Genomic DNA, 27,237 nt, shown 5'->3' on the forward strand with positions numbered 1-27,237 from the left:
TCCTTCTAGACCTCCTGATTAGTGGTACTATGAATCCTTCTAGACCTCCTGATTAGTGGAACTATGACTCCTTCTAGACCTCCTGATTAGTGGTACTATGACTCCTTCTAGACCTCCTGATTAGTGGTGCTATGACTCCTTCTAGACCTCCTGATTAGTGCTACTATGACTCCTTCTAGACCTCCTGATTAGTGCTACTATGACTCCTTCTAGACCTCCTGATTAGTGCTACTATGACTCCTTCTAGACCTCCTGATTAGTGGAACTATGACTCCTTCTAGACCTCCTGATTAGTGGAACTATGACTCCTTCTACACCTCCTGATTAGTGGAACTATGACTCCTTCTAGACCTCCTGATTCCTGCTGACTCTGTGCTTCACTGGTTTTTAGTTGCTCACTGATCTTCTTGGATCTTTTTCCATCTTTGTCGAGTCTCAGTCAGATTTTTCTCTTCCTCTGTTCAGTTCTTTTCCGTGTGGAGCCATGATGCAGACATAGACATGGTCTATAGCTCCAGAGCTGAGGAAGTTTTGCTGCTTTTAGACGGATTTTTTGATACTTTGAGTAATTTTGGATGATTTTTAGTAACTTTGGACAAATTTTAGTCATTTGGGACACATTTTTAGTTCCTTCTGACAAATTTTGTGTCGTTTTGAATACATTTTGAGTCATTCTTGATATTTTCTAATTTACGTTGGACAAGTTTTGAGTTATTTTTGATTAAGTTTAAGTTATTGCAAAACAATTTTGAGTCATTCTCAATATTTTTTTCACTGGTTTTGGACTCATTTTGGACATCCCGTTTTGCTCTTTTCAGTTTTTTCCATGTTCTTTTCCATGATGCAGACATAGATACAGTCCATAGGTCCAGAACTGAGGAAGTTCTGCTGCTTTGAGCTCATTTTAGAACCATGTTCTTTGGTTAGACTGAATAGAAATCACAGCTGGACTCAGTTTGGTTCTTGAGTTTCTGAATTTTCAGTATCTTCATAAAAAGTTAGTCTTTTGATGATTCATCAGTGAAAATATTCTGCTATTCTATCGAGGAATAACTCAATTTATTTAGTGTCTCTAATGGTATCCAGACCTGCTGATAAACAGAAGAAAACATTACAAGTAAAAGAACTCCAAAAGTTTGCATGAACGGGTTGATTAACTCGAAGGTGAACAAAATCACGAGGCTCATCGTTGTTTCTCAGTTGCATCTTTTATTCATTCTTCTCTCTCGTCACACACTGAAGCTCTGCAGTGAAGCTGTTCAGCCACTTATCTTCATGTTCAAAGCTGCAGCGGCACACATCTGGATCAACAACCAGCAAAACGACTAATTCATGTGACAAAAAGTCAAAATTTTCATTCTTTCTCCTCTAGAAAGACCAAAAAATTACTTTTTTTGGGTTCTTAAATGCCATAATTTCCTTTAAGAAGCTAAATAGAGCGTCGGGTCGTTGTGTTAATTCAAAGCTTTTGCGATTTTCTTTTCAGGTGTGTGACCGAGGTCAGTCTTCTTCTGCAGTCTTTAAACACAAGTATATATTCAAAGCTATATTTCCTTTACACAGATAAAGTCAAAGCCATCGGAGTCATTTCGCTAAAGCATTTGCATTTCAGTAGTTGGGAGGTATTTTTAAACTGACTTTACTCGGCCCGCCACAACATTCAGAAAGAAAAGTACCAATGGAAAAAAAAAACCCTCCATCATCTTCTGATTTATCAGTTTTGGCTCAAATGTCACCGATTGAAGTCAGACAGAATCTCATTGTTCTGTGTTGTGTGTCTGCGCCAGTTAAAGCCTTTTTAAAAACACCGTACAGACAAAACACCCAGAATCTCACACACTGACACATGCATACATAGACTCACTCAGTGTGTGGAGCGAACAGAAAACTAAAGCAAACGGTGTTTTAACGTCTCCGTCAGAGTCCGACATGCTTCAAATCCTCCTTATTTTACTGGAACGAGAAAAAACGTGACGGCAGAAACTACATTTAGAAACGGAGACGAAACCCTGCAGAGTTTCCTGCAGCAGTTTGTGGTTTAACGTGTCCAGAAACACAGACATAAAATGAGGTATGCGTCAAATGCATCACAAAAGACATAAAGAGTCTATCTCCAGCACATTCTGTTCGCTCGCTACAGAAACAACAGTGCTGATTGCTTCGTATTCTACACTTTGCTTCTTTCTAACAGGCTCAAAAATAGGTTTATTATATACATTAAGCACCAAGAGGAAGAGCTTCGGCAGCTAGATTCAGTCTTTTTGCTTTGTTTTGGCACTCGACGGCTAAATTCTTCGTCGCCCATTCTGCTCACTCATGCAGAGTCTCTAAACTATCATCAACAGCTTCTGCAGACTCTCAGGACTTCGTCTTTTCCTGCAGCTTTAACTCCAAACTTAAACCTGAAAACTAACCTCGTCTGATCCTCAGCTGTTTCCTGCAGATGTTCCCCAAAAAACGTCCATCAAGCTATTTCGCGTTTTCTACAGATAAATGGATACAAGTGCCTCTTCTACGCTGGATTCTTCTCTTCGTAAATATTAAAATCTGCTGCGATTGCACTGGAAATGTGAGCAATTTTATCAGACTGAAGGTAAATTTATGTCTGACGGAGGGAATTCACAGCTTTTAATTCACTGGAAGGAGACCAGAAACCTTCTTTTTTTTCAGTAGTTTCAATATAAGACGAGCAGGAAGACAGTTAATAACGCACCGAGTCACGCCGTGTGTTATCAGAAGACATTTTTAGTTTGTAGCACATCATCGCACAAAATAACCCTTTCACACCCTCAAATAAGACGTTAACGTGCCGGAGGTGTTTTATTTCCACACTAAGACTCAGATAGAAATACTGTTCTAGTGCTTTTTCCGTCCCTTTAAGCCCAAATGTTTGGATTTATTTCTGACTGAAGGTTTGATGATTGAATTGTTCGTCCTGCAGATGGAAAGCAAAGCGATGCTGCAGCTTTGAGGCAGTAAAATGCTGAATCCTGACAAGATTCATCATGTTTAACCCTCGTGTTGTCTTAACACCCTGAGGGTCAAAAACGACCCACTGGGCCTTCAAAATAAAGCAGCTTCATTGAATTTTCAACCCAAAATCTATTTTACACGAAGAAACAACCTGACAGGCATCACGCACTTTTTGAACGTCTGGGTTTTTCCCTCTTTAGAGCGTATAAAGACTGTATTTAATCAGTGGACAGCACTCGTTTTAACGGTTTTCTTGACTAAAGTAGAGGTCTGTCATCACTATTATTGCTGCTAAAGGTTAGGGTTAAAGATAGTGCTTGTATATCTTAAGAAAGTACCAGAAACTTGCAGAAAGTAGCTGTAAATGCATTTTTTAAGGGAAACGCCAGTCGTGTTCTGTATGCTGTACAATGGAATTCAACTACAAAATACTGCTCTTCTCTCATCAATAATAAGAATAAAATCCAAAAACAGATGCAAAACAGAAATATGAGGAACATATTAAACTGTAATGATCTTATTTAGGCCAGTACGCAGGTGTGTGTGTGCGTTTGTTTTACCGTTTTATCTCCTGGATGTCTGAAAAAGATCAGATCTAAAAACTAAAAGTGGACTCATGCAGTAGAGAATGTTTTACTTTTGCTAACGGTGGAGTCACTTCAGGAAAACTCCCTGAATTTCAAGCTGAAAAAAGGTCATTTAGGGTTTTTTTTTCTGCTTTAAACGTAGCGGCCGGATCGTTTCTGAGCCTCAGACAACACGAGGGTTGAATCAGATCCACTGCTGAAGCTCATTTTCATCACTTTAACTCCAGACGACCATCATCTGATCTCTGCTTTGTGTTGACTGGTGGAAGGACCTGAAATGTGTGAGGAGTGACTCTGACAGCAGAATATCTGAAGATCATTTATTTTTTTGTATGATTTTTATTATTATGGTGTGTGGAGTGAATAAGTCAGACTAAACTCTCCTGACAAACTAAATCTCCTAAAAATCTCCGTTTATCACAAGATTCACTGTTGCTCCATCGATAAATGACTAAATAAATAGATGTAAACGTGGTGTTGCCATAGTTACGGGGTGTGTATTGCATCGTGTGGTACTGCAGCTGCACGCCGCCGCGGTCACGTGACCACGGCCAGGTGTCAAGATCTGGAGGAAGACGAGGGTGGAGACGACGAAGATTTATCGCTTTCTTTCTGGTCGCCGTCGTCACAAGCTGCAGGTGCTGCAGAGTTACTGAGAGAAACAGAAGAACAGAAGTTAGTCTGCAGGTTTTAACAACAGCTGTTCCGTTTTCTGCAAAGAGTAAAGCATTGGGAGTCATTTGGGCTCAAAATGCTTAAAAAATAAACCTCTTTATAGTTTTCTGCTCCATATTGATCAGTAATAGGTAAAGTATCAAAGGCTGGATTGGCTCAGCTTCCACATCAATGGTAGCATTTTTAGTCCATGTTTCTGTGTTGTTGCTAACCCTACTCTAATCCATGCTAATGTGATCTTTTTCTCAGCAGTAGAAGCTAGATATTTAGCTAGCTGTTACTGCTGACCAAGAGGACAAACTGACTGATGGAAAACAGTCCAAAGAATGAGTCTGATCCTGATAATATGAGGTAGAGAGAGACGTTCAATCAAGATGAAAATGGATGAAAAGATGGAAAATAGAAGAGAGGACATAGCTTTGCTCTACCCATTCTTTAGGAAAAATGTTTGATGATGTAAATGACAAAAAGGAGACATAAAACGACAAAAACAAGACAGAAAATTACACAAATGAGACACGAAATGCCAAAAACTAGACACAAATGACAAAATCAAGACAAAAAAATACACAAAATGACAAAAGAAACAAGAGAAACAAGACAATGACAGAAAAGAGACTCAAAATGACAAAAACGAGTCATAAAACAAAAAAAATGAAATACAAAAGACGAAAATGTCATCAACAGGGTTGTTGTGGGACACATGTTCCATCCATATTAATTATTATTTAAAATATTGTGTTGATTAAAAAATGCTCCCACAATTACAAGAGACAATGAAAAAAAATAAAACAAAAAAAGGAGATTTAAATTTCATTTTAACTGTTTATTAGAGATTCAGTTTGGTCATTGGGGGGTGGGACAAGAGAAAAATGTCATTTTAGGGAGAACTCCAGACTTATTTTTGTATTTTTAAAACATTTTCAAACGTTCTTTTCTCCTAGTGTTTTTAGATTTGGTCTCAGGACAAGAACATTTACACAACTGCATGTTTTAGTGTTTGGATTATTTGAAATTTGATGGGAGGGATGAAAAATGTCCTCCAGTTCTGAAATAACCCTAATCTGTCCTGCAGGTCAGCTGGACTTGCTAAAACATACAGAATTCAACAAGAATAATGTTTCACTGAATAAATGTAAGCCTTCCTGGGCTTCACAGAACATTTAGACATCAGTCCTCACAGCTGAGGGTTTATTAAAGCTGCCAGCGTTCACCTGTCGCCGCTCTGAGTGATGAGCCTCCTGCAGGTCTCCATCTGAACGTCCAGACCTCGTTTCATCGAGCACATCTCCATGTACTCGTGCAGGTGACGGTTCATGTCGCTCTTCGCCGTGGCCAGCTCCAGCTGAGGTCACAGAAAATACAGTCCAGATGTTTAAATCCATGCAGTCACGCAGTTTATCTGTGGTCTGCAGCTTAGTTTTACAGAACTTTATTAAACTGTTTCAAGTTGAAACCAGAAGAATTTGTTCACAGATGAAACATTAAAGGAAAAGACAAGAGTACTTAAAAGCTGCACTAAATGAATTAAAGTTGCTCTATAACAGTTAAAGTTACTCGATATTAGCTGAAGTCACTCTATATTAGCCAAAGTCGCTCTGTATTAGCTACAGTCGCTCTGTATTAGCTAAAGTCGCTCTGTATTAGCTAAAGTCGCTCTGTATTAGCTAAAGTCGCTCTGTATTAGCTACAGTCGCTCTGTATTAGCTAAAGTCGCTCTATATTAGCTAAAGTTCCTCCGTATTAGTTAAAGTCGCTCTATATTAGCTAAAGTCGCTCTGTATTAGCTAAAGTCGCTCTATATTAGCTAAAGTCGCTCTGTATTAGCTAAAGTTGCTCTGTATTAGCTAAAGTTGCTCTGTATTAGCTAAAGTTGCTCCATGTTAGCTAAAGTCACTCTATATTAGTTAAAGTCGCTCTATATTAGCTTAAGTTGCTCTATATTAGCTTAAGTTGCTCTATATTAGCTTAAGTCGCTCTATATTAGCCAAAGTCGCTCTATATTAGCCAAAGTTACTCCATATTAGTTAAAGTCGCTGTATATTAGCTAAAGTTGCTCTATATTAGCTAAAGTCGCTCTATATTAGCTAAAGTCGCTCTATATTAGCTAAAGTTGCTCTATATTAGCTAAAGTTGATATTATTTGCTAAAGTTGCTCTATATATTCCATTAAAAATCATCCGTTTCCAGCTACAATAGTCATTTACCACATTAACAATGTCTAGACTGTATTCATCATTCATTTAATGTTATCTTCATTGAAAAAATGCTTTTCTTTCAAACGTAAGGACATTTCTGAGTGACCCTAAACTTTTGAACAGTGGTAAAAACAAACTGAACATGAAGCGGGTGTTAAAGGTGCTGCAGAGAGTCTGACCTCGATCTGGTCGATGGTCTCCTGGTATTCCTTCTCTCTGGACTTGAACAGACACTCGGTGTCATTAATCACCTTTTCCAGACAGTCGTCCTGCTGCAGACACACAAGAAGAAGACGGAAACACAACTTCAGCCACACGATCCTCACAAACACTCGGCTCAGATTCCAGCGGCTGAATCAGCAGCGCTCAGAAAAACAAACAGCAACATGAATTTGTAGGAAACAAACAGAGCAGCGAACAGACAGATGTGATGTTCTGAAGGTCAGCAGTCTGAGGATCCATCGACCCAAACGCCGTCCAGCTGCTCCACTCTGAAAGCTTCCTGGAGTCTGAACTGATAAAACCTGCAGAGCTGATGAGAGTCAGGATGAAAACAGGAACAGAACTGAGCTCCTCGAGGTTCAAGTGAAGGTCTAAGATGTTTAAATAATCTGAGGCTGAACTTTGTGGGTTTTCAAAGCTCCAAAGAGTAAAATAAAGACAACAGATTCTAGAGAGTGCTGAGTTGGATCATCATTTGTCTTCAGAACTGCTTTAATTCTTTGTGGCTGGAAACGTTCCTCAGAGGTTTTGGTCCATATCGATGTGAGAACATCCAACAGTTACTGCATGATGAGAATATTCTGCTGAACCACAACCCAAAGGTTCTGCTGGATGGAGGTCATTGGAGTCCAGAGAACTCATTATGATCAAGAATCCAGTTTGAGATGATCTGAGCTTCGTAATGAGGAGGTTCTCCTGCAGAAGATGGTTCAGAACCAGGACAGATCCACGATTCATGCTGTTGACACCAAACTGTGACCACCAGCAGCAGAACCATCTAACCAGCATCTAACACTAAACTGACTTAAACCACGTTTCTTCTTCATTCTGAGACTCAGTTTGAACTTCAGCAGCTTCTCTTCACCACGTCTACTAGTATAAATGAGCTGCTGCCGTGTGATTGGCTGATTGGATGTTTAATGAGCAGGTGAACAGGTGTGTCAGGTTACCTCTCCAGGTGGGTGGGTGGGGTCTGGAGGCAGAGTGCATCCTGGGAAATCCTCCCAAAGCAGCAGCGTCTCTTCGGTCTCCTCCCAGGCCAGACTGTCGCAGTCATCCTCGAACTCACACTCACGCCTGAAACACACAAAGACACACAAAGACACACACACACACACACACACACACACACACACACACACACACACACACACACACACACACACACACACACACACACACACACAGAGAAATATACACATATACAGAGACACACACACACAGAGATAACAAGGAAAAAAAACATACAAACACACAAAGACACAATAACATTATCACAGACACACAAATACAAAGAGACACAAAAATCAAATACGCACACAAATGTACACACAAACACACACACACAGAAACACAGACAGACACACAAACACAAATACACAAAAAGACACACACACAGAAGCACACAGTGAACATTAATCAGTAAAATTCAGGATCAAGATAAAGATGATGATGATGATGAAGATGACGTCTCATCACATGCCCCGTCTGGTCCACTCACAGCTGGTTTAACATCCTCTGCATCTCCTCGTTGATCTGATTGGCCGACGAGCCCCCGTGCTCCTCATCTCTGGCCAACCCACCGTCGCTCTCCGAGGTGCTGACGGTGTCTTCGCACTCGCTGCCGTTGAAGGACAGCGGCGTCTGTTTCCGTCGGCAGTTCAGGGTCGGCTGGTTGTTGGGAACCTGCAGGAGACCAGAGGAGTCAGAACAACGCCGCTAAACCAGAACCAGAACCAGGAGCAGCTGGTACCTGGTACATCTGGATCACGTCCTCGCAGTTCCTCTGCTGGGCCACGTCACACAGCCGAGCCGTGATGTCGATCCTCCTGCAGATGTCCATGTCCACCTTCATGGCCTTCTCCTGGATCTTACTGTCCAGTTCTGACAAGTTCTGGACGCACAAACAGAAACACGAGTTTAAAGACCAGGAATCGGTCAGATACAGAACCTGAGACAGAACCCAGGGATCCATCAGAACCAAACCAAACTTGATGGAGTCAGTGGTCCTTCCAAAGTCATGCAGTAAAAGTTTGAGTTTGTATCCGAATTAAGCTGTGAGGAACATTCATGGAGAAGTGTTGTCAAGGTAACGGATCGACAGAACAGAAATGATTCAGAACTTTAGAACTCACGTTGCTCATGAGGCCCTTGAACAGAACCAGCTCAGCCTTCAACTGCTGGACTCTGAGAGCCAGTTCATCCTGACAGCCCTCGCTCTCCTGGAGGTCCTGAACACAACAAAAATACACAAATTAACACAACAGAAATACACGTTAACACAACAGAAACACACACAGAAACACAACAGACACACACATTAACACAGCGGCGGCAGCGCAGCGACTTCCAATCGCTGGGCCGTTTACAATCGTCGTTAACAAGCTATCGTTAACGTCGTTACCATCGCGCGGGAGTATCAGCGACAATAAAGTGTTCAAACTTGAAATGAAATCGGCGGTAAATTCCCATCCCTGAAAAAAAGCGGAATTCCGCGAATTCGTGGAAAAATCACATCCCTGGTTAACACAACAGAAACCCATGTTAACACAACAGAAACACACAGAGAAACCCACCCACAGCTCTGTCTGTCCTGAACTACAATTAAAAAGAAAGTTTATCTGCAAAAAAACTATTGTGATCCTGAATGAACAATCTGCAGGTGTGAGATGTGTCGTCATGGTAACACTTTGTGGACACGTGTCGTCATGTTAAGGCAGCCGTGGATGTGTGTCGTCATGTAACGTTGCCGTGGACATGTGTCGTCATGGTAACGCTGTCGTGGATGTGTGTCATCATGTTAAGGCAGCCGTGGACGTGTCGTCATGGTAACGTTGTCGTGGACATGTGTCGTCATGGTAATGCTGCCGTGGACATGTGTCGTCATGGTAACGCTGTCGTGGACGTGTGTCATCATGTTAAGGCAGCCGTGGACATGTGTCGTCATGGTAACGTTGTCGTGGACATGTGTCGTCATGGTAACGTTGTTGTGGACATGTGTCGTCATGGTAATGCTGCCGTGGACATGTGTCGTCATGGTAACGTTGTCGTGGACATGTGTCGTCATGGTAATGCTGCCGTGGACATGTGTCGTCATGGTAACGTTGTCGTGGACATGTGTCGTCATGGTAACGTTGTCGTGGACATGTGTCGTCATGGTAATGCTGCCGTGGACATGTGTCGTCATGGTAACGTTGTCGTGGACATGTGTCGTCATGGTAATGCTGCCGTGGACATGTGTCATCATGGTAACGCTGTCGTGGATGTGTGTCATCATGTTAAGGCAGCCGTGGACATGTGTCGTCATGGTAACGTTGTCGTGGACATGTGTCATCATGGTAACGTTGTCGTGGATGTGTGTCGTCATGGTAATGCTGCCGTGGACATGTGTCGTCATGGTAACGTTGTCGTGGACATGTGTCGTCATGGTAACGTTGTCGTGGACATGTGTCGTCATGGTAATGCTGCCGTGGACATGTGTCGTCATGGTAACGCTGCCGTGGACATGTGTCGTCATGGTAACGTTGTCGTGGACATGTGTCGTCATGGTAACGTTGCCGTGGACGTGTGTCGTCATGGTAATGCTGTCGTGGATGTGTGTCATCATGTTAAGGCAGCCGTGGACATGTGTCGTCATGGTAACGTTGTCGTGGACATGTGTCATCATGGTAACGTTGTCGTGGACATGTGTCGTCATGGTAACGCTGTCGTGGATGTGTGTCGTCATGTTAAGGCAGCCGTGGACATGTGTCGTCATGGTAACGTTGTCGTGGACATGTGTCATCATGGTAACGTTGTCGTGGACATGTGTCGTCATGGTAATGCTGCCGTGGACATGTGTCGTTATGGTAACGTTGTTGTGGACATGTGTCGTCATGGTAACGTTGTCGTGGACATGTGTCGTCATGGTAACGCTGCCGTGGACATGTGTCGTCATGGTAACGCTGCCGTGGACATGTGTCGTCATGGTAACGTTGCCGTGGACGTGTGTCGTCATGGTAACGTTGTCGTGGACATGTGTCGTCATGGTAATGCTGCCGTGGACATGTGTCGTCATGGTAACGCTGCCGTGGACGTGTGTCGTCATGGTAACGTTGCCGTGGACGTGTGTCGTCATGGTAACGCTGCCGTGGACATGTGTCGTCATGGTAATGCTGCCGTGGACATGTGTCGTCATGGTAACGCTGCCGTGGACATGTGTCGTCTGTTCATCGTTCGTACCATCTCTACACCATGCTTGTCTCTTGTGGTGTTTTTCTGTTCGTTCTCTGCAGCTGATGTTCTGCTGAACAGGACACACGCTGATTCCTGGCAATGGTGCATGTGCATGTGCACACACACACACAGATGCTAACAGGAAACCAACCCTTGAGTGCACAAAAACACAACTGTAGGAAGTCCAAATATGGCAGCGTGTTGCTGGAGGATGAAGATACATGAGAAAATTTGGACTTTGATCATTTTTCCTTCTTTAGACGAGAACCAGTCAAACTGACGGCCAGATGTTGAAGGAACCAATCAGAAGAAGGGAGCCAGGATGTCATGAGAACCAGGCAGCAGCAAGGAAACTGACACTAATCTGCAGTAAACTCACTAACATTTAAAGTCAACAGACCCACAGCAGAGACTCAAACAACCATCACTGCGGCCTCACACCAACACACTGCAGTCACGTTTCCATCACTTCACTTCCTAGAGACTCAACCTCACCTCCACCGTAACCCTCAGAGCCCAAAACCAACAGGAAATTCAAACGGCTAAATGAGTCCAGTTATGAAGCAGAATGAGAAGAGCATCAGATTCTCCATTGGACTGTTTTCAGGTGAACTGCAGGCAGTGTTTCTATTTACCTCCTGCAGGTCTGTGATCTTCTGCTGCAGGTCCATCCTCATCGTATATTCTTCTTCCCACCTGACAGACACAGTTAACATAGAAAAAGAACAAACAGGTTCATTCATAAACAGACTGATGCTCAGGTTTCATCTAAACAAAAGGTTAGAAATCCAGCGAGAGCAAAGATGAGAAGGTTCAAAAGGAAAGTCTGTGATTTTACTGGAAACAATCGGACTCTTTACGGCTCAAAGTTGGAGCTGCAACTAAAGAACGCTTTCAGATTTAATCGTAGTTTCTCTGGAATTCACACTAAAATCACGTCACAGAATGAACAACCACTGAACCATTAGTCTGTTCATTGTTTCCTGCATGAGTCAATCAGCAGTTTGGTTCTAAAAAGTCATAAAATGTAGATCAGAGTTCAAAGATCCTTTCAAAACAGGAAAGAAGTCAGAAAATATTAAGAAGATGAAATCATGATGTTCTGAACTGAAAAATATAAGAAAACAGATTAATGGAACAGAAAGAATTGTCAGATTGTCAGCTTTCCGATGGTCCTTGAACTAATCACAGACTACATTCTTACATCTAAGCTAAAATATTCCACCAAAATCACTTCATTTTTTATGTCTCGTTTAAAAATACAGGTTGAAAATATAATATTTGTTTTGTCTATAAAATGTCGGAAAAATGTTGATCATCCTGAATTTAAAATCCACCAGAGGCGACCAAATCGGAGCTAAAAATCAGGATTCCTTCATAACGCTCTCAGCTTGGCGTTAAGTCATAACTTTTTTGAATGGAGTTTGGTCTGATGAAGGTTCATTGTAGAGATTATTTCGACTGTTGCTCATTTTCTGCATGAATCAATCAGTCGTTTGGTCCCTAAAATGTCAGAAAATGTGGATCAGAGTTTCCTCAAATGTCTTGTTGAGTCCAAACATCTTCAGTTTACTGTCACAGAGGAAACAAACCAGAAAATATTCACATTTAAGAAGCTGAAATCACAGAATTTAGACTGTTTGTATTAAAAATGAATCAAACTGATTTAATAGCTAATCGATTGCTCGGTGAATTGTTGCATCTCTACTGACTTTACTGTCCAGGATTCACTGAAAAGCAGAAACTGACTTCATGATTATTGCTCAAGCAGAATTGGCCGAGTTTGATAAATTAGAGTCACACTGAGGACGACTGCTGGTGAATTAACCACAAAAACATGTTATTTTAATCAGAAATACACTGATGAACTGAAAATCTTCACGTAGATGCTTTTATTTGTTGTTTGTGACTGAGTTACACGGATATTTCACGTTAGTCTCTGTAAAAAAAACTCACAATCGTCCTGTAAAACCAGGATTTATCTCAGCTGTCGTTCACCCGATTTCTGTTTTATGAGAGCAGCAGCGATGTTTAATTCTGCCTGATGATAGAGAATAACTTCAGTTTATAGTCAAACAGACATGGAGCAGCAGCTAAGTGATCAGAGTGACTTAATGTGATGGTTTACTTCATATAAAGCCTGTGTGATGTCATGCAGTGATGTCACGCTCAGGTTAAATCCGACAGATTAACGCTGCAGAAACGTTCAGACCTGCAGGGAAACTAAAAGAGTGAGTCATGAAAGGAGATGCCTGTCAAACAGAAAGAAGAGAGGAGTCGAGTTCTGCAGGACGACCTGCAGCAGCCGCAGCTGCAGCGCATGCTGCAATGCAGATATAGAGGGGAGAAGGGGGAGGAGGGGGAGGAGAGGGGAGGACTGAGAGTGTTTACAGGAGAAACTGAAGCTGAAGGAGAAGCTGAAGGTGTCCTTGAAGAAAAGATTTAAACTGCAGCAAAAACAGCAGCCAGCAATCTGTGGGTGTATTAATTCTGTTAAAGATCTGAAAACTATCCATCCATCATCCATCCATCATCCATCCATCATCCATCCATCCATCATCCATCCATCATCCATCCACCATCCATCCATCCATCATCCATCCATCCATCCTTCATCCATCATCCATCCATCATCCATCCATCCTCCATCCATCATTCATCCATCCTCCATCCATCCATCATCCATCCATCCTCCATCATTCATCCATCCATCATTCATCCTCCATCCTTCCATCCATCAATCATTCATCCATCCATCATCCATCCATCATCCATCCATCCATCCATCATCCACCGCTTATCCTCATTGGTTGGTTGGAGTCTATCCAGCTGACTGAGGGTGAAGGTTCACCTGGACAGGTAACAGTCTATCACAGGGCTACACATACAGACAAACAATTACACTTAGATTCACACCTACAGACAGTTTAGAATCATCAGTTAACCTCAGAGGGGAGGCAGCCGGAGAAAACCCACAGAAGGAAAACATGGAAATTCCATGCAGAAAGATCCTGGGAAGGAGGGGACACAAACTGGGATCTTCTAGCTGTGAGGCAGCAGTGCTAACCGCCAAGCCGATCTGAAAACTAGCACTGCATGAATGAAATTAATGTTCTAAATAATACATCAGGCTGCAACCTAATCTCCTGCTGGATACAGACAGAAAACTGTTCAGGTTTCCATTTCCTATGAAGAGATTGTGATAGAAGTTCATTTACTCTGATCTGAGGCTCTTTGGAGTTTTTATCGGTAACTTTATTAAACAGTTTGTTGAGCTGCAGCTGAACATGAGCCGGAAAACACAAACTGTGGAAATAAAGATTGAGTCGTGGAAGATAATCAGCGCTTAAGAACATGTCAGCTGCAGACATAATGATCTGTCAGATCTAAACTGTTACACCAGAACTCATAAAGGTTCCAGTTGAAGTTTTTCAGCTTTTTAAAAATGATTTCCATTTCCTCTCTAGATGCTCCCAGCTACACAATGACATCCATCATCCATCCAACATCCATCCATCCATCATCCATCAACATCCATCCATCCATCATCCATCAACATCCATCCATCCATCCATCCATCCATCCATCCATCCATCCGTCCAGCATCCATCTATCCATCCTCCATCGATCCATCCTTCATCCATCCATCCAACATCCATCCATCCGTCCATCATCATTATCCATCCATCCACCCACCATCCATCCACCACCCATCCATCATCCATCCAAAATCCATTCACCATCCAGCCAACATCCATCCATTCATCCACCATCCATCCATCCATCCATCATCTATCCAACATCCATCCATCATCCATGCATCCACCATCCATCCATTCATCATCCATCCATCATCCATCCAACATCCATCCATCCTCTCTATCAGGTAACAGTATTTCAGAGCTTCCATTCATTCTAGGCTCAGTCATTCTTTAGAAACAGTTATTCAGGTTTTCTGCTGAATATTCTGCATTTTTTAGTATATTTATCAGTTACATTCACTAGGTTCCAATGATATTAAAGTTTGCTCATTATTTGTTTCTTACTGTAAAAAAATTAAAAACACATAAAATTGTGTTTTATGTATTTTTTGGGCTCTGAGGAGGAATCAGATGTCCAAAAATAAATGACTCCTGTTTCAGCAAACATTACCAGTGTGCTGACAGGATCGAGTGTCTCGTTGGATCATTTTACAAACATTATCTTTAAAAAAAAAAAAAAAAAAAACTTTCGTTAAAAGATGTCGACTCTGTATTCACACGAACAGCAACGTAAGAGAAACTCTGATTTGTTCAGATTTTCTGTGCAGACGAAGAATGATTCATTCTTTCCAGAGTTATTTGACTCATCTGATGAAAACATCGGTATATTTCAGAAAAACATCCAACATCCTTTGTGTTCCCAGCCCTCATGTAAAAAAGATATCAGGTGCTCACTGTGAATCTGAGCCGGGTTCATCTGGAGGAACTGGCTCTTTCGTGTCGATGGTCTTCAGGTAAACGGACACCTGAGAGTCTGACGCCTTCAGTTACAGGCAGAGGAACGGAAATGTGAAGTTTTACTGCTCTTCAGAGACAGAAAGTCTGGACTCAAAGAGACACAAAGAGCTCAGTGTGCCGCTCAGACCGATGAATGCATGAGCGCTCACTCAGACATAACATGAAGGAATTCAGACGTTTAATCATCGTCCACCACAGTTTGCACGGTTCCTCCAAGAATTTAGGCTCTGATTATTCTCTTTATGAATTATTCAGACTTTTGTTGTTCCAATTACTTGGTTTTGGCGTTACGTCGTAATCTTTTTGAATGGAGTTTGGTTTGATGAAGGTTCATTGTAGAGCTGCAGCCAAAGATGACGATGATTAGTTCAAGGACCATCGGAAAGATGACAGCCTGACAGTTCTTTTAGTTTGATTAATCTGTTTTTTTACATTTTTCAGTTCATAACACCATGATTCCAGCTTCCTGAATGTGAATATTCTCTGGTTTCTTTCCTCTTTTTAGCTCCGATTTGGTCGCCTCCAGTGGATTTTAGATTGAGGATGATCAACATTTATCTGATATTTTATAAACAAAACAAATAATCTAATTTCAGCCTGTATTCTCAAACCAGACATATAGAATAAAATGATTTTTATTAAATATTTTCAGCTTAGATGTAAGAATGTGGTCTGTGACAAGTTCAAGGACCATTGGAAAGCTGATAATCTGACAATTCTTTCCATTTGATTAACTCATTTTATGACATTTTTCAGTTAAACACGCTGTGATTTCAGCCTTTTAAAGGTGAATAATTTCTGGTTTCTTTCCTCTATGGCAGTAAACTGAAGATGTTTAGACTAAACAAGACATCTGAAGAAACTGATCCACATTTTTCACCATTTTATGACTTTTTAGAACCAAACAGCTGATCGATTTATCCAGAAAAGCATCAACAGACTAATGGTCCAGTGGTGTGCTGTGACGTGATCTTAGCGTCATTTCCAGAGAAGCTACAGTTAAATCTGTATTTTGGCCGCTTCAGGGGCAACAACTGAGAAATAAACGTCCATCAGTGTCTTTTAAAAACTTTGCTTGTTCAACCAGCAGTTAGAAATTCAGTTAAACATCTGGAGCTTCAACAAGTAATCGATTAGTTTAGTGAGGAATTAACTGAGAAAAAACTGTCTAAATTCTGTGATTTCAGCTTCTTCACTGTAAATATTCTCTGGTTTCTTTCCTCTGTGACAGTAAAGTGAAGATTTTTGGACTAAACAAGACGTTTAAGGAAGCTCTGATCCACATTTTTAACATTTTATGATATTAAAGAATCAAACAGCTGATTGACTCATTCCTAAATAATCCACACTGGAACTTTTATTATTATTATTATTACAACTGCAGCTCTAACAGTGGTGTTTTGTTGTTGGAATCTGATTGTTTTCCAGTTTTTCATGACTGAGCTGAACTCTTTCTGGCTGCAGAGACTTTCGGCCTCCTGCTTGTTTGTTATCGATTCCTTCAGACGAAGATTGTTTCCGATCGATTCCTCTGATCTCACCGATCGTCTGACCTTCGCTCTGCTCCACGTTCGTCTCTCAGCTGTTCAGACTGACGGAGCTCAGAGCTGAGTCAGCTGCTGTGGAGACCACTGCAGCAATGCACCCACAACTGCCCCAATACGAACAACTGCCCTAAGAAACTGCCCCAATATGGACAATTTCCTGCTGATTTTCTATTTGCTGCTGTTGCACCGTAAATATCCCCACTGCAGGATCAATAAAGGTTTAATCTAATCTAACTTAACTGCCCCAGAACAAAAATATGCCCCAGGAAACTGCCCCAGAACGGATAACTGCTCCAAGAAACTGCCTCAATATGGACCTCTGCCCCATAACACTGCTCCTCAAGACAAATCTGACCCAGAAAACTGTCCAAATATGGACAACTGCTCCAACATGGACAAATGCCCCAAGAAACTGCCCCAATATGGACAACTGCCTCAAGAAACTAGCACAATATGGAAAACTATCCCAAGAAACTGCCCCAAGATGGACAACCACCCCAGAACACTGCCCCCAAACACAAGTCTGCTCCAGGAAACTGTCCCAGTATGGACAATTGCCCCAGAATGTTGCCTCTGAACGCAAATCTGCCCCACCAAACTGCCCTAATACAGACAACTGCCCCAAGATATTGCTCCCATATGGACAACTGCCCCAGGAAACTACCCCCAAACTGTCCCCAAACACAAAATCTGCCCCAGGAAACAACCCTATCACAGTAAATTGCCCCAGAATATTGTATATGCCCCAACAAACTGCCAAATACTGTAAATTGCCTCCCTCTGTACCTGCAGCCTCTACCTACCCCTCTATCTAATTGTATCCTCTAGCTACCATCTACCTGCCCCCACCCATCTAATTGCCCCTCCAGGTGAGCTCCTACCTCCTCTTGAACTCGTCCCTCTCCCTCTTCACTTTGGCCAGGACGTTGTACAGAGCTCTGATCTCGGGGGTGATGGTGTCGATCTGGACCCCGACCCCGTCCGGATGGACCCAGGACACCCCGGGGCTGGTCACACGCTCCGATCCGGGCCCGAACTTGCGGCTGTGGCTGTAGGACCAGATGGTTCCGGGGAGGAAACGGGGCGGGGGGTTGGTGCCGCTGGAGACCGGTTTGGGTCCGGGAGAGTCCGGGCAGGGGGAGGCCTGGCTGACAGTGATGGTGGGCTGGGAGGTCTGGGCCGAACCGGAGCCTTCAGAGGAGGGGAGGCAGGTGCTGGACGGGAACAGGGAGGTGGGCCTGCGGGCGGAGTTGTTGGTGTTGTGAAAGGGGAGAGAACCGGGCCGCAGCGGGATGGTGCCCACGAACCCGGTCTGCACGGCGGCCTCCTGGCTGCGCGTCCCACCGCCGTCGCCGCCCCCCGGAGCGGCCTGCTGGGCCTCCAGAGCCTGCTGCAGCTGCTTCTCCAGAACCTTGTTCCGGCGCTCCAGTTCGTGCACTTTGGCCAGGAAGCAGCGGAACCGCAGGTTGAGGGTCTTCAGGACGCTGATGTTGGAGCCCAGGTCGTTCCGCAGCGCCATGGCGGCGGGGGGGTGCGGCGCGGCGCGCTGCGGGAAGCCGCTGCCGGGGCCGGGGAGATGGAGGAAGCCTGGAGGTCCGGGGAAGTCGGTCTGGTCCGGCCCGGAGCCCGGCTGCTCGGACAGCAGGAAGGAAGCCGGGTCCGCTGCTCCGAACACCGGGTCGGGCAGGAGGCCGGAGGGGGAGTCTGGGTGAGTCTGGATCTGCTGCGGCGGCTGGAGGTTGGAGCCCCCCAACAAAGGATTCATCTGGTACGGAAAACTGAAGCGCTGCAGATCTGGCATGAACCCGGACGGACTGGTCTCTCTACAGCAGAAGTCAGACACCGAACCGAACCTCCAGCTCCTCAGACCGGATTATATAACGGCTCTAATCTGATCTAAAGCTCCGGTCAGCGGCGGACGGTGGAGGCTGATCCCGGAGATTAGCCGCTGCAGGTGGGGGAGGAGGAACCGGGAGGATGTTCTGCAAAAAAAGAACGCAAATAAAGCGAGAAAAGCCGCAGAGTTGAGAATGAATCAGACAGAATCGGAACCACCGCGTCACTGAGCTTCTGGCACCAGAAGAACCGCAGGAGGAGCTGCGGGTTGGACCAGCTGGTACCGTAAAGACCCGAGCAGAGGCGCAACGAGCTGCCCAGACAGACTCCTGATGGAAAATAAACAAAGACTAGAACACAACAAACTAATAAAACACCGAGGATCGAATGGTGCTGTTATGGTGATTTAAATCTAAAAGAATAATCCAGTCTGATTGTGTTTCTGATGGAGAGTTTAAGTCTGTTTGTGTTTCCTGCAGGAGGTCTTTCTGTGATTGTGTCCACCCCTCTGGATAAGATCAATGATGAAGTAACCAACAGAACATTTCATATAACTCAGAATTTCAACAATGTCCTCTGCAGATTTAGTTTCCTCCAGTTTAACATCAGTCAACAATCACAGCAGATGCTTGTTTTGGTCAGAGTCACAAAGAAATGATTTTATTGCTTATTTCAGACACGGACTTAGTATAGGATTAAAAATCACACATAGTAATAATAAATATCATTGTATCTACTCAGTATTTCTCTGATAAATGGGGACTAACAAGTTGCTGGTCATGAAATACAAACATAAATAAATAAACAAGCGCTAAACTGATTTAATAAGACAAATCCAAACTTCTGCCGTGAACACAGATCATGAATTTCATGTTTATAGAAGATGAGTGACTGGAAATCATTATTTACACATCGGGATAAATAACAGTAATATTAATAATGTTTGTTTTTGATCTGTTTGTACAGTTCTTCACCAAAGAATGTTATAAATATGAGTGATGTTTCTCTAGACTTTGATGCATTAATGTCCACTCTACCTCGACAAGCCTTCCAGGACCTGCTGCTGGGAAACATCATGATGCTGCCGCCACCGTGCTTCATTGTGAGGATTGTGTGTTTGTGGTGATGTACAAACATATCATCTATCCTAATGCACTAAAAGCTTCATTCTGGTCTCCTCAGACCAAAGAACCTTCTTCCAGATGACATCAGAGGAATCACAGATGTCTTGGTGGCCTCCTTCATTTGTCTCTTTCTTGGAACTCCTTCAGAGGACTCATGGATGTCTTGGTGGCCTCCACCAAGTCTTGTTTTTTGTAAATTCTTGCCAGATTAAATTGACAGTGATTCAGTGTTGAAAAGCTTTAAATGGAAGACATTTCCCGGGAGAATGAATCTTTCTTATTGGTGTTGAAGTCCAAGCTGTGATGGTTTCTGAGGAGCACTGAAAGTTCAGGTAAATGGAGAACACCTGGTTAGAGATAATGAAGATGAAAACAGCTTTCAGACAGTGAGGATGCTGGATGTGGAACCTCTCAGATCTCTGCTAGCCTTCAGTCCGTCTGCACTGCTGTGTCTCTTCATGTTCCCTCGAGTGTCCAAAGTGACAACGTCCAGAACATCAGCTCCTTCTGAGATGTTCCCGGACTTTGTTCTTCCATCGCTGCTTCTGTTCTGGAGTCTCTTCAGGTTTTGGTTCTTTCTGTCCCCAGACAGAGATACGGGAGTGCTCCGTCTGCTCCAGCTCTGGCAGTACGAGAGGCTGACGGTCCCTGAAATAGAACCAGAACAAAGAGTTGGGTTTGTGGCAAATCGGTACCAAAGATCAGAACCAGTATCAGTGGGTTTAGATTACATACGTTCATATAAACTCCCCCTCCTGCTCTGCGCTCGTCTCCTGTCGGCCTTCTCTCGGCCGAACACCATGGCGTAGACGTCCTCCCTGAACTCGCGGTTCATGACCTGGTAGATCAGAGGGTTGATCATGCAGTGGGACTTGGCCAACATGGCGGGGATCAGGGTGACCACCGGGGGCAGGCTGGAGACGGGCCTGGTACCGAGGGGTGGACTGGGTTCTATTCTGTCCTCAGGACTGTGGAGAACCCGTATGTAGAACTCTGCTCTGGTCCAGTTCAGCAGCGAGGAGGAGTCCAGGATGTCTGCAGCTACTGCAGATCCTGAAGGTTCCTCCATGGAGGACTCAGCCTCTCTGAGGGCGGAGATCAGGGACACGGTGGCGTAGGGCAACCAGGCCAGCAGGAAGGTGGAGCAAACCACCGCCGCCATCTGCAACAAACACCTGATTTACCTTTGTGTGGGACACCCAGCAGCCAATCAGAACATCAGAACCGTCAGCAGGTCTCACCTTTGCAAGTCTCAGGTCTTTGCTGGAGTTACTGACGAAGGAGGAAGGAATGGAGGCTAAAGTTCGGTTAGATCTGAGCACCTGGAAACAGAAGCAGCGATTAGTGCTGCTGTTTACAAGACTAGAAAGAGAAAGTCGATAAAGGACATTTTCAAAAAGTAAACAGTAGAAGACTGCAGAGCTCGACGCTAACGTCTTCCTGTTACATTTAGTCCTGCAGGGATGACATGGAAAACTCCTCTGAAGATGACATATTAATCATGTAAAGAATTAAATTAAGCTGCACTGTAAAAAAACAATGATTAAAACATCTCAGCAAGGTGCCAGAAAAACTGTGTACAAAAGCAGTGGAGTCCTGTAATATCAGAAAAATGTAAAAACTGTGAAAACAGCAGCAAACACCTTCAGTGATTTCAAGGAGTGTGAATAACTTCAAGTAAAAATGAAAAATAAAAACATAGAAGTGGTTCAAATACATCATTAATGTCACAGCGATAATGTCTTAATGTGTTTTTTACTGATTTATCTCATTTGTAGCCAAAAAAACCCAAATAAAAACTTTAACTAATATAGAGCAACTTTAACTCAATTATAGAAACTTTAGCTAATTTTTGAGCAACTTTAAATAACATAGAGCAACTTTAATTGATACAGAGCAATTTAGATACTGTAAAGCAACTTTTGCTAATATACAGCAACTTTAACTCACTTAGAGCAACTTAAAATAATATCGAGCAACTTTAAGTAATATAGGACAACTTCAGCTAATATAACGCAACTTTAAATAATGTACAGCAACTTTAATTCATCTACACTTCCATTCAAAAGTTTATTGTCACTTACAAATGTCCTAATTTTTGGAAGAACACATGTTTTTTTTCAATGAAGATCACATTAAATGAATGGTAAATCCAGTGTAGACATTGTTAATGTGGTAAATGATTATTCTATCTGGAAACAGCTGATTTTTATTGGAATACCTCCATAGGGGTACAGAGGAACATTTCCAGCAACCATCACTCCTGTGTTCTAATGCTACATTGTGTTAGCTAATGGTGTTGAAAGGCTCATTGATGATTAGAAAACCCTTGTGCAGTTATGTTAGCACATGGATAAAAGTAGGAGTTTTACTGGAGAACATGGGATTGCCCGGATGACCAAAACTTTTGAACAGTAGTGTAGATAATAGGGATGTTGGATGATCGTGCTGTGGAGCAACAGCTGTTCTCACCGTCAGCAGGATGAACAGATACGAGGAGATGATGGTGAACGTTGGGAACCCGAAGCACAGCGTGAGGATGAGGATGATGTAGATCCTGTCGTTCTCAGAAGATCTGAGGCTCCACCTGAAAAACAAACGGAACATGAACATGTGGGTCCGAACGAGGAGAGCACACCAGAGCTTTAGCCCTGATTACCAGTTGATGGTGCAGCTCAGCCCGTAAGGTTCTGGTCCATAACTTCCGAAGCCAAAGACCGGCAGGGTGGCCCAGAACGATGCGTAGAACCAGACCACAGCAATGGACCAAAACACGTGGCGCCGCTCGATCCACTGACCTGCAGAACAACAGAACCTGGCGCTGGTTAAACTGGACGAGCAGCTGGAAGCTTCACAGTTTTAACCTGATAACCAGGCAGGTGTTTCATCTTTAATAAATCACCAACATTATTCCATTTATCAGAGCAGGAAGATGTAAGTTTCTGATGATGCCATATGGGGGAATGAGCAGCCTTGGAGGAGGACTGGGCTTTCTGGCTGCTTTTCTTGTTCTAAATGTCTCGAACAGTTTGCTTGAACCATGCTGTGTAAAAAAGCTAAAAACTCTGAGCTCCTTAGCCCAGCTGGTTCTCCATGGGTGGATAGTCCAGAGAAAGACTTATTATTTCCCCGGACAGAGGATGTTGAATGTACGTCTGCTACCTTTGGTTGGGTTTCGTTGTTTGCATGTTTTTTCTGGACTTTCTGCTTCTGTTACATCATCAGTGTAAAGAAGCTTGAGCTGATAAAAGTGCACAGTCAGACTGATGAAAGCTGATTTCCCTCTGCAGACTGCAAAGGTCAAAGTTTAAGGCGCGTTATTATGAAGAATTATTCTGTTCTACTTATATGATGCTGCACAAAACTGTACACAGAACACAGAGCAGCTTTAATACAGAGAGTAAAAACTGTTTGAAATGAAGCCGATAACCGACTCATCTGTGACCAAAACATTCAGAGAGTTTTTAGGTTCAACTGCAGGCAGTGTTTCCACAGAGAGACTGAGAGGAAAACCAAAGCTATCGGATGAATAAAATAAAGTCAGCAAGGCTCAGAAACAGTGAACAGAGGAGCAGGTTGTTGGAGATCCATTCAGCATGGAGAAACATCTTTGTACTGATGATGAGCAGAGAAGAGAGGAAAAGTCTGCTGGAGAAAAACATCTACAGGATGAAGAGACAACAGAGAGACAAAAGTGTCACAAAGAGACATAAAATGACGCAAATTAGACAGAAAGTGAGACACAAAATGACAAAGCTGAGACAAAATGACAAAAATTTGACCCAAAATGATAAAACCGAGACACAAAACAACAAAAATGAGACACAAAATGACAAAACGAGACACAAAAACAAGACATAAAATGACAAAAATTAGACATAAAACAACAAAACTAGACACAAAACCACAAAAATGAGACACAAAACGACAAAAATGAGACACAAAACGACAAAACGAGACATAAAACAACAAAAACGAGACACAAAATGAGAAAAACAAGACACAAAATCACAAAAATGAGACACAAAATGACTACAATGAGACACAAAACAACAAAATAAGACACAAAATGACAAAAAAAGAGACATAAAATGATAAAAATGAGACACAGAACCATAACAAGCGAAACACTTTTTTGGTGATTTTTAATAGAAAACATGTCTTTCCAACCCGCCTATGGGTTGGAAAGAGTCATGTTTTCTATTAAAAATCACCACAGAGTCGAGTAAAACCTCCTGTAGAGGCTGCAGAATGTAAACAGTTAACTATCTACAGTCTATGTGGGTTCTGGAGGTTCTGGTCGGTACCGTATCGGAGGCAGCAGATCTTCAGGCAGCGGTCCACAGAGATCAGGCAGGTGGTGATCAGAGAGCCGATTCCGAACACGAAGCCCTGGACGCCGTACCAGAGGCAGCCGGCCTCCCCGAACATCCAGGCGTGGCACAGGCTGCCGGGTTAGAACCGGTTAGAATGGGTCTGAACCGCCCAGATGTCGGTTGTGAACAGGTCGGCGTTTACCTGGAGATGATGAAGAACGGAGATCCGAGCAGGCTGAAGCCAAAGTCACACAGAGCCAGGTTGATGATGAGCAGCTCTGGAGGCCTCAACTTCTTCCTCCTCCTGCAGAACACCAACAGAACCAGGCCGTTCCCCAGAACCGAGGCCACGGCTGAGGAGAACATCAGCAGGAGAACACAGAATATCAGCAGAGTTTAACAGAAGAACATCAGCAGGAGAACACCAGCAGAGTTTAAACAGGAGAGCATCAGTAGGAGGACTGATGCAGTGGAACCCAGTGGTTTGGTTCTGATAAGACTCGGTGGTTTGGTTCTGGTGTAGAGTGCTACCTGTGAAGATGAGGAAGACGGCGACAGCGACGTCTGCAGACGGAGACAATCTGGAGACGAACAGCAGCTGGACGGACGACGGGACGAACCAGGAGCCCCGCTGAGACCCATCATGTCCCATCAATGATCCAGAACAGAACCGAGAGCAGAGGAACTCCTGCAGAACCAGACAGGAACTGCTATAGAAGCAAACAGAAACTCCTGCAGAACACCAGAGAGAAAAACCTGTAGAACCAGAGTTAAACTCCTACAGAACCAGATAAACTCCAGCAGAACCAGACAGAACCTCGTGCAGCCGAACACTCAGAACCCAGCCCGCTAACTGATGTGGATCAGGAGAACAGAAGTGATGTTTCCTCCTGAAGATTGATTTTTAATCTCTGTTCTTTTAAAGCTCAGAAAACAACAGCAGAAGCTCCTTTAGAAAATCCAGATTAAGAGAACGAGGAGCTTAAAAGCAGCGTTGCAGCTTTAAAGGAAGATTGGAGTTTATTGGTTCAGATTCTGTTGCTGCTCATCTTCAGCTCTGCGGAGGACGAACTGAGGTTCTGAAACAGACGACAGAACAACCGATAAACAAGAACATAGAAAAAAAAATTTCTGAAGACGAACGGATCGTTTAGTTTATTTTTTCTGATGCCGTTTTCCTCATTTTTGCAGCTTTAGGTCAGCTTTACAATCTGACTTTGTGCTGATTGTTTTAGGTTTCTGATAAATAAAGTAGAACCAGAACGTTCTCACCTCTCAGGAATGGAACGTTCGAAGCTTCCATCAGGTTCAAACATGAAGAGTCACATGAGGACAGAAAGGATCCGGAAGAACCAGAGCAAAAACCTCTGAACTCTCCTCACCTCCATCTCTGATTCCTCCTGGACTCTCAGAGAAGATCTTCTGTTTTTATGTAATGTAATCTGAAGCCTGCTCTGAATCCATCAGCTGCTCATCTAAAGAGAAACCGACCCACGGTCAGAAATGATCAGAGGGAGAGAAAGAATCAAAGAATCAGAGTATCAAAGAATCAGTCAGAGAATCAAAGAATCAGTCAGAGAATCAAAGAATCAGTCAGAGAATCAAAGAATCAGTCTAAGAATCAAAGAATCAGTCCGAGTATCAAAGAATCAGTCAGAGAATCAAAGAATAGGACAGAGAATCAGTTAGAGATCCAAAGAATCAGTTGGAGAATCAGAAAATCAGTAAGAGATTCCAATTATCAGTCAGAGAATTAAAGGATCAGTCAGAGAATCGGATAACTAGAGAATCAGTCACAGAATCAGTCAGAAAATCAGAGAACCAGACAGAGAATCTGAGAATCAAAGAATCCATCAGAATCAATCAGAGAATCAGAATCAAAGAATCAGTGAGTGTTGTGAAGGAACCGTTGTAAAGATGTTTGTTTGTTGAGTTTATTTATTACTGCAGCTAAACTGAAAATTGAATCTTAAATTTCAGTTTATATTAAATCAACAATCTCATAAAATCATCTGAACGTCTTCCGTCTGGTTCTGGGTTCTGGAGCTGACAGAGGAAACACACCTGCAGAGCTGCTCTCTGATTGGTTCACTGAGCAGCTGGGTAACAGCTGCGTCCTGATTGGCCAGTTTGAACTGGGAGGCGGGTCCTGCTCTGTTCAGAAAGCAGCTCTGCCAACTGGATTGAAAGTTTTTTTTTCTCTTCCTGTTTTTGTTTTCTTACTTATGGAGATTTCATGTTTGTTTGAAAACCACAGATAAACATTTTCAGTCTCAGTTGTTTTGTTGTCTTCATTCCTCTCTAAGACCTCAGATAGTCTGTAGATCCTCCACCAGAGAATCAGAGTAAACTTAACATTCGACCTGTTGTTTTTATGGAAGCTGCTCTCTGAACTCCTTCATCCTGATTTATCGTCTGTTTTTGTTTGTTCATCAGGTTTAACTTTAAAATCTGTTTCTGCACTAAAGAACTCAAAGATCCTCTTAAACTCCTGCATGAAGGTCAATCAGCTGATCTGTGGCTTCACTTCTGGAGATTAAACAAAGAAAATCCTGGAAACATCTTCCATATTTTCATTTATTTCATTTCCAGACTTTCATGCAGTCTGGCTGTAAATGTTCTGATTTTTTTTTTTTGGAGGAATCTTTAAAAACTGACAGAATCCGTTTAGTTTCAGGCTGAAAGACTCAAAATGTCTTCAAATAGATTCATGGACATTAACATTGTAGTTTTTATTAGTTTTACAGTCAACTGATTTTAGTTGATATCGTTAAATTAATAAAATTCTGTAAATTAAAAATATTTTACCGTTTCAAATTTAACTTGGAATATATATATATATATATATATATTCCGAGAATCAAGAATCAGAGTCAGAGAATCAATCAGAAAATCCAAGAATCAGTCAGAGAATCAGTGAGAGAATCAGAGAATCAGTCAAAGAATCAGAGAATCAGTCCGAGAATCAAGGAATCAGTCCGAGAATTGGTGAGTGAGAGAAACTTGTGAAACTTTGAGTGTTGTGAAAGGACCATTGCAGGGACG

The 27,237-nt window shown here is 42.9% G+C and overlaps 2 protein-coding genes across 2 annotated transcripts; both read right to left on the reverse strand.

The window, feature by feature from the left end:
• Nucleotides 1-1,189: 1,189 nt before the first annotated feature.
• On the reverse strand, nt 1,190-19,219 carry iffo1b (intermediate filament family orphan 1b). The gene is made up of 9 exons (XM_022214860.2): nt 17,798-19,219; nt 11,506-11,566; nt 8,791-8,886; nt 8,409-8,549; nt 8,157-8,341; nt 7,606-7,732; nt 6,613-6,705; nt 5,450-5,580; nt 1,190-4,212 (listed from the first exon to the last, which is right to left on the reverse strand). The coding sequence occupies exons 1-9, from the start codon at nt 18,715-18,717 to the stop codon at nt 4,119-4,121; spliced, it is 1,848 nt and encodes a 615-aa protein (XP_022070552.1). The 5' UTR covers nt 18,718-19,219; the 3' UTR covers nt 1,190-4,118.
• Nucleotides 19,220-19,980: 761 nt separating this feature from the next.
• opn9 (opsin 9) lies at nt 19,981-26,760 on the reverse strand. Its single transcript, XM_022214861.2, has 8 exons — nt 24,724-26,760; nt 24,395-24,545; nt 24,184-24,323; nt 22,536-22,674; nt 22,349-22,463; nt 21,118-21,198; nt 20,612-21,038; nt 19,981-20,524 (listed from the first exon to the last, which is right to left on the reverse strand). The coding sequence occupies exons 1-8, from the start codon at nt 24,842-24,844 to the stop codon at nt 20,256-20,258; spliced, it is 1,443 nt and encodes a 480-aa protein (XP_022070553.2). The 5' UTR covers nt 24,845-26,760; the 3' UTR covers nt 19,981-20,255.
• Nucleotides 26,761-27,237: the final 477 nt, after the last annotated feature.

This window comes from Acanthochromis polyacanthus, chromosome 12, assembly GCF_021347895.1.
Source record: "Acanthochromis polyacanthus isolate Apoly-LR-REF ecotype Palm Island chromosome 12, KAUST_Apoly_ChrSc, whole genome shotgun sequence".
In the NCBI taxonomy this organism is placed as follows: domain Eukaryota; kingdom Metazoa; phylum Chordata; class Actinopteri; family Pomacentridae; genus Acanthochromis; species Acanthochromis polyacanthus.